Source organism: Drosophila montana, unplaced genomic scaffold (genome assembly GCF_035044405.1).
Source record: "Drosophila montana isolate Dmon_TW-CO22-7 unplaced genomic scaffold, ASM3504440v1 contig_896_1, whole genome shotgun sequence".
Classification (NCBI taxonomy): Eukaryota; Metazoa; Arthropoda; class Insecta; order Diptera; family Drosophilidae; genus Drosophila; species Drosophila montana.
In genome coordinates this window covers 58766-67024 of record NW_026999182.1, presented here as the reverse complement: position 1 = coordinate 67024, position 8259 = coordinate 58766, and the positions used below count along the sequence as shown (strand labels likewise).

The 8259-nt window shown below is 42.2% G+C and overlaps 2 protein-coding genes across 2 annotated transcripts; one reads left to right on the top strand and one right to left on the bottom strand.

The window, feature by feature from the left end:
• The first annotated feature begins 3140 nt into the window (after positions 1 to 3140).
• On the top strand, positions 3141 to 3854 carry LOC135440188 (mitochondrial cardiolipin hydrolase-like). Its single transcript, XM_064699227.1, has one exon. It carries the CDS (start codon positions 3166 to 3168, stop codon positions 3826 to 3828), a length of 663 nt encoding a protein of 220 aa, XP_064555297.1. The 5' UTR covers positions 3141 to 3165; the 3' UTR covers positions 3829 to 3854.
• On the bottom strand, positions 3852 to 8047 carry LOC135440181 (RNA exonuclease 1 homolog). Its single transcript, XM_064699221.1, has 6 exons — positions 7690 to 8047; positions 6337 to 7629; positions 5191 to 5707; positions 4541 to 5128; positions 4219 to 4478; positions 3852 to 4159 (listed from the first exon to the last, which is right to left on the bottom strand). Exons 1-6 carry the CDS (start codon positions 7826 to 7828, stop codon positions 4080 to 4082), a joined length of 2877 nt encoding a protein of 958 aa, XP_064555291.1. The 5' UTR covers positions 7829 to 8047; the 3' UTR covers positions 3852 to 4079.
• Between the last annotated feature and the right edge of the window lie 212 nt (positions 8048 to 8259).

Here is an 8259-nt window from a genome sequence, read left to right as displayed (position 1 = left end):
ATGGTTGGTTGACTGCCCGTCCGTTTCCTGTCCAAAGCCCAGACATCCATCCCTGTCCGGCGGAAACAATTATTGCGAATTACTGCGGCAAAGTACAAAACTTTTACCAGATTTTTTCATGTACTTCGTTGTTGTATACCCTTGCCGGAGATATTATAGTTTTCTGACGAAATGTGCACTTATGAAGTATATATAGTCTGCCCGCTTAACAGTCAGTACATATGTCGGAACCAACCGGATCAGACCTCTTTATGTTACAGCTGCTCGTTCGAAAAATTGGTTGTATAAAAAACTTCTTTGCTTATCAAGATATCTTGGCCAGAATAGACATTTATCAGTTACATTATGCTCCTTTCATATGAATGTATGAAATTTTGACGGAACTGAACTGATAGGAATGAATGATAATTTAAGAAGAAATATTGATTAAGATCTGCAGTTAAAATTATTTTTCATAAAAACAAATTAAATTTTTCCTAAATTGGAGAATTTCTATAATGAAAAAAAAGTAATGAGCCTAATTGTACATTTCCATTGGTGAAATGGTCGTGTCGCAACCCACAAAATTAACATAATCAAAATTTTTAAAAATTGTATGACGGTTATAATCAATCAGACACTTGAATATAATAAAACTCTGCAGAAAAAATTGGTAAAAATATATTAGTTTTTATATTTTGTTATATGTAATAATTTATAACAAGCTACTTTTCTGTTTTTCCAGATCTTTTCACCTGACTCAACAATTACGGTATTGACCATAACAGGTGAATATATCTGCAAAACCAGATCAAATTGAACTACCATTTCTTTCGAAAAGCATATCTAAGCCTCACGTCTACAAGGGCATTTAAACTTCGGCATGCTCTCTTCATCCCTCTTACTTGTTTTTCTCTTTTTTTATTTTTAACTAATAGAATTTCACGCAGAAAAAGTTCAATACGGAAAAACTTTTGGTGCGTTCTTTAATGAAACTGAAATTGCGTAACGGTAAAATTGAAAAACCACACCATGCAAATACTTGTATAACAATTACAACAACAAAGGCAACAACAAATTGTGAGCAGCTGTTGCCGCTGGCGTTGGCAACAGCCGCTGCGCGTATAATTGAAAAATATGAAGTACGGCGGCAATCTGATTAAAATTACATTTAAAATAATAACAGAAACAACAGGTCTTTGTGGTAAGGTAACAGGCAACAACATTACAAAAAGTTTCAAAACTTGCAATTTATGTACTTTTTTGTGACACCTGTAAAGCTAAGGTGTTTTTTTATGTTTAACTTTTCAATTGTGCACGCATTTTAGCCATCGATATTGCTGGAAGCAAGACTTAAAAACTATGCTCGAATTCTGCTGATAGAAATGTCGAGCTGTCAGCGAATTGTGACCATAAAAACAATTAAAATATTTGCCACGGATTAATTAAAATATTCCGCTAGTCTATTTCGGACGGTGACAAAAGCAAACTTTTACAAATCATACTGTAAAGTTACGCATAAAAAAAAAAACAAATTATGCTGTAAAGTTATTTACAAAAAAACGAAAAGATTCGTTTATTTCGGCATGTGGCACCTTGAATACCCTTGAAGATACATAAAATATTAAAAAAAGCCTATACAAATTTTGCTCATATATTAAAAGCAGAGTAAAGTTTGTCGTTGAATCTTAAAAGTCCTTGTGCTTGGATTGCGTAAGATTTTCTGAAAAACTTAAAGGTTTCTAGAAAAAAACATAATTTTTGATTAACTGGTACTAAAAAGCTTCTTAACTTAGTTATCTCCAACTTATATATATGATATAATCTTATACTGCCAATAACAAACAAGTAAGAGGCTCTAGTCGGGAACTGCCGACTAGGAAATACCCTGAACCCTTATCTACCAAAACCAAAAGCAGCTCGCGCTACGCCCTCATATGCTTCAGCAGTAATAAAAATAAATTAATAAAGAAAAAATACATAATAACCTTTTTACCCATTTTTAATAAGTTCAGCTTATAAAAATAGTTTCGACGGTAGGGTTCGAATTCGCAAAAGACCGCATTACTTGCCGCCGCCTCTAATCAACATCCACACCAACAATTGAGTCTTAGTGAGAAAAAAAAAGAAAATAGCAGCACAGAAAACAATACAATCGCAATTTCAATACTGTTGATAGAATTCAAAGATTCGCAGGAATGTGGGTGTGTACATGTATATAGAAATTCTTGCAATTTGCACGTTTTCTTTAATAACTTTTGTGTTTCTTAACCGATTTTAATGAAATATTGTACCATAGAATGTATGTGTATTATATATATTTGTATTCAAAAAGTCAATTGCATTTAAATTGTGGTTTATATTGGTGGGCAGCATAAATTGCTTTATTTACTTGATTTAAAGCTATGAGGCAGTAGCTGGGAGATGGTGATAACTATAAAATGAAAGATATTTGATATATATATACTATTCTAGAAGATACATGTCAGGTTTGGTGACTCAAGCTCTTATTATTTACCAAATTTCCTTAAAAAACAGGATCGATGTCGTTTTTATCGATTACTTGGAAACGGGACAAGTCATCGATTATCGGAAACAAACTCGTAGTGCGCGGGCACTAGAAGGACCTTCATACCAAATTTCAAGTCTCTAGCTTCTGATATCCTTGCGTTCATATATACGGACGGACGGACGGACGGGCGGACGGAAGGACGGACGGACGTACAGACGGACATGGCTAGATCGACTCGGCTATTGATGCAGATCAAGAATATATATACTGTATGGGGTCGGAGATGCATCCTTCCGCCTGTTACATACATTACCACCAATACATTATTCCCTTTTTAGCCGTTTCCAAAGGGTTAGATAAATGACAAGTTACATAAATACAGCTTGTAAATAAGGTACAGACAAACGAACTGTTGTTGATTGTGATTAGATATATTTGTACTTGTTGAAATCAGAGATAATTTATTAAAGACAATTTATTAATTGTTAAACTTATTAAATTTAGATTTTAAAATATCATTTATTGCTGGCAATGCCACTGCATTGAATGTGGTGGCACTACAACTCCACAAGCTACAACAAAAAATTGGCAGCACTGTTATTGCATTTCGATATCGAACACTGAATGTCTTTAGACTACGGGCAGCACTACACCGATACCGTTGTCAAGCGAAAATGTTATATTATTTAATCAAGTTCATAAAGCTTTTCTGGGCCAAGCCATTTCAGCTGTCGGCACACTACGCGAAACTGAAGAGGGAGCGAGGGAATGATCGCGTCGGGCAGAAAGTGAATCAGATCGCCTTCATTTCGTTTCAGTACTTCCGGAACTGTTTTGTGATGCATCAGATGCCAAGCTCAAAATGCGATGAAATCAATTGCATTTGGAAGCAACTGGAACGCATAATCGTGCACATGGATCGGGCGAAGTATACCATTGACATTGCCATCTATGTCATGGATTCGTTTGCCATTGGCTCGGCGCTACGTCGCGCCACTGAGCGGGGAGTACGAGTCCGCTTGATTTGTTTCAAGAACTATCAATCATTGAAAACCAAATACGGAGATTGCATATCGCTACGCAGACTAACGCCGGTGATAAAACAACCAAGGGAGATGACAATGCATCACAAATTCTGCATCATCGATGGCTACATTGCGAAGCGTTCGATTCTTGTTGACAAAACTTCGGCATTAACCGTATGCATGACCGGCTCCATGAACTGGATATCGCTGCCCAGAAGCTGTGATGATTTCCTCATTACCAGCGCGCCCAGGATAGCCAAGCGACTGGAATTGGAATTCGAACGCATTTGGAAGCTATGTAAGGGCTTATAGAGAAACAAATAATATGCAAAGCATTTAGCTTTAATATCTTATTGTTTAATTAATATATATAAATATTTGTTTTTTCGATCTTAAGGCTCACTTATGGGATACGTTTTGATTCCAAATGTGGATATGGGTGTGAACTGGGTTTAAATTGGCGGTAACGCCGCTTACATATTACAAATGTATGTAATGCGCCTGCATTGATGAACTTGAAAAGTGTCGCACCCAATCCCATTAATAATTGCTCCACCTGGCGCTCAACTTATCTTGTTGCGCAAGTAGTATTTGATAAGCTGTATGCAGACCTCCGCATCCTCAGCGCTATCGTGGCCAGCCTCTGCAAGGCAAAAAGATTAGATTGTAATAAAGTGCAGTTTCTACTGGTCGTGTATTTACCATTTTCTTGTATAATGCGCTTTAGATTTTCAATGCAAAGCGTTTTGAGTGCTCGCTTCTTGGGCGGACCCATTTTGTGGGGAAAGAGTATGGATGTGTCGACGACCACATCGTGTATTAGCTTTAAAGCCTTTAAATCGCTCTCCAAGCTGTGACCCACCAGCACCGTCTTGGCATGAAACATTGACATAAGCACGGCCTGCACATCGCGTAGCGTGCGTGTCTCCTTCGACAGCATTGTCTCCGTAATGCCCGAAAAGCTGTCGTGAATATGATTAGTAATAATTAAGAATACTTACAGCCATAACAGAGCTATACTTACACGGTATTATAGTCCACAATTTGATTGTCCGGCTTGACCAGAGCATCGTAAACGCTGCGTCCATTAATGTCCACAACGGTCACACGCGTCAGCTCGATACCGTGCGTAGTGTAGCACATTTCACAATCGAGCGCGTAGATATCCTTTTTGGTGGGCACATAATCGTCCGAACGCTCGATGGTCTTTATAAAGCAGGTCAGTTTGTCCGGATCATAGTAGTCGCTGACATGATAGTTGGCATAACTGCAGCCAGGCGTACCCGCCGGCTGCTGGCAACAGCGATGCTGATTGTCTGCGAAGCCACGCCGATAGCCTGTGCTTTTTGGATGATAGTTGCACATGTCGGTGCACTTGGTCTCATATATGCTCAGGTTGAAGACCTTGCCACAGCGCGTGCAGTAGCGTTCAGTCTCGTTGGGTCGGCGATTGGGTCGGCAGGCGCGTATGACAGCTGTGCCGCGTGCCGGGCCCGGCCGCGGATAGCCGTTCTCCACCAGTTGCTCATCAGTCAGATGCAGATCGTATACCAATTCGTAGGCCTTCTCGGCGCTCAGCGTATCGAAAGGCTCCGCCGAGGTGCTCCATTTGCTAAAAAAAAAAAAAAGAGCGAGCGATTAATAAGATGAATGATATGCGTGTAAGCGACCTACTCCTTCTTTTCCACACTCCAGGATGTATTGAGCGCACGCTTGCCGCCCAGCATCATCTCGTGCGAGACAGTCTTGTTGGCCACGCCGGGCTGATTGCCCGCCTCGATGGCTTCCTTGCGCAACTTATTAATGGCCAGCATGCAGCTGTTCTTATAAATGGTCGGCGTACTGCACTTTTTAAACACGGCCAGCTCTTCGACCTGCGCGCGCTCCCAGGCATCAGCCAGCTGTGGATATATGACGGTGCATTGCTTCACCATCATCTCGTAATACTGCATGCGTATATTATAGGATATTTTGGAGCTTTGCGGCTCCAGTACCGGCGGCTTTGCGGCTGCGGCAGCCGTTGCAGGTGCCACTTTGTCCAGTGCCGCTGTTGGCTTATGCGCCAAACGGCTGCCACCTTTGAAAGTTTGGGCTGCCGTAAAGGCGGGCTTCTTTTCGGCCTGCAGCTCCTCGATCTTCTTCTTAGCACGTGCTATGGCTATCACGTTGGCCACGGGCGCGATGGTGCGTGCTGTTTGAATTGAGAGTAGCATTAGCATGTGAAACATAAGGAAACACAAATTTATCTCTTGCTTGAACCGAAAATTAAGTACCCTTGCAGACAAATAGCAACTGTGCTATATGTGGACTTAAAGCTTGTTGAACAAAAACTCTCTAGCTTTATCGCATATTGATATTGATTTGAAACATATTTATAAAAAGGTTACAACCCTATTTTGAACCGAACCGTTTCAAACTTATAATTTCAAATTGGTTTTTAATGTAAACTGAAACTTAACCCAAGCTAGTTGCACAAAAAACAACCGAACTGAAACCCGAATCGACCGCATATTTTTCAAAATTAGTTTGGTTCAAGAAATTAAGCTATTTAGACTGAGCCCCAAACCATAGAGGAGTATATTTGGTAGCTGCTCATTATAGATAGGGGTCAAATCAAGCCCGCGAAAACCAAGTTTATGGTTGTCGAAATTCAGGTACAAAAACAGTACCTTCAGGCAGAAAGATGGTCCAAAGCCCTGATGAATACATTACTTAATAAGTTAGCATATGTCCTCTAAATAAAGACATTAAGCAAGTCGCAGCGGGATTAGCATAGCCTCCGCAAGGGTACTAAAAGGAGATTCGGTGTAGTTAACCCACCTGTGCGTGTTGGTGGTGTCAGTGCGCTACGCGAGATGAGTGGTGTTAGGGTTTTGGCCCTGGCTTCGCGCAGCTCCTCCTGGGCGACACGCACACGCTCCTGCGCCTGGCGCAACTGCTCGGCATCTGCCTCGGCGCGCAGCTTTTCCTGGCGACGCAGCTCGGCACGCCTATCAAATATAGCCTGCATGGCGTTGCGTATATGATTGGGCTTGTGCACCGCCATTGGCGCTTGTGGCTTGCACTTGTCCGCATTCTCGTGGGCCACGCGACGCTTCTGTAATGCAGCTGTGGCTGCTTCAGTGTAGGCATCAATATCCGGCGATGGTGCTTTGCGTTTCCGTATGCTCTCCGCACTCGTCTCCTCCGGCTTGTGTAGTTGCGCAAACTCCTGTTCCAATTCATCGAATATCATTTCACACTGGCGCACAATCTCCGCATCGGAGGCATCAAAATCCATTTCATCCATTACAAAGTCTTCGGCGGGCTTAACTGCGACCTTGGTGGGAACAGCAGTTGCTGTTGCTGTTGCCGTAGCCGTGGTCGTTGTTGATTCTGTTTCTGCTTTGTCTTTGCTTCTACTAGAGGTAGAGGAGGAGGCGCTTTTGGATTTGGAACTGCCCGAGCTGCGCGATGTTGATTTTGAACTGGAACTACTGTGCTGGCGGCTTCGAGAGGATGATGATGACGACGTTGTGGATTTAGATGTGCTGCTTCTATCCTTGTTGACGGAACTCTTCTCACTACGATGTCTATCGCTGCTGGTTGACTTTCTGTGTGACGAGGATGTGGAGGATTTCTGCTTGGAGCTGGAACTACGACGTTCAGAGCGTTCTTTATCTTTGTGCGATGAGCTCCTGCGTTCCTTGCTAGGTTTGTGCTCATGTTTGCGACTCTCGCTGCGGGCACTGGACGACGGTTTCTGTTCGCTGTTAATGTTTGGCGCCTCCTCGCTAGCTACTTGCTGCTCTAGCTTTACTTCAGTATTTGTTTCAGGCAATTCATCCTCATCCTCCGCCACTTCCTCTTTATCATGTTCTGGCCAATCGCCGCCTGCACCATTCGTGCCTACCACCGCTGAGGGTACGTATTTGGGTGCGCTGGCCACCTCGTCATAACGTTTTTTGGCCGGAGAGGCGTTTAGTGCCGGCTTCTCTGGGTGATATTCCAGATTTGGCTTCTTTTTGGGCGCACACATCGCCATTTCAGGCAGCGGCAGGGAGAGCAATTTGGGCACCGGCGCTGGCTTGTACTCCGGCACCGCATCTGCTGACTGCGTAGTTTCCACATCGTCTGCAAGCAACTGGCGTTAGGCGTTTGCATAACTTGGAATCTTCAGACACACACACTCACCCTTGCGTATATGTTTGAAATGGCAGAAAGGACGTTTGCAGTTGAAGGACGCTTCGCCGTTGCTGTCTTTATTACCGCTGACGGTGCTGCTGTAGTACGGACAAGCAAAGCTCTTGAAAAGACCCGTCGATGGTAACATTTTTCGGCCGCTTGCGCTTAGTTAGAAATCGCAGCTTTATTAAGCAAGCGTTGTAGAAAATATATTGTTCTATTTATTCCGTTCTGTGTATTTGCTCATTTCATGAAATTAATGCCAGATGTTTTGCGAATCGAGAAGCACGGCGTTGCCAGGCTTTCGCAAGTGTGGCAACTCTGTCATTACAGCTGACCACATAAACAAAAATAACCAGCACCCAATAGAAAATATGACAGCAATCTAAAATCTTATCAATACTGACAAGTTCCTTCAAAGTGAAACTTAGTTGTAGAGTTGCACTAGGTAAGGACTCGCACTACAACAATAAAAAGATTAAATAAATATTTGGAAACTTACTAATGCGTGCATTTGTTACAGGCAGTACAGAGTTCTATTGCTAATTGACTAAACCCACTAGTTTTTGAAGTACCACA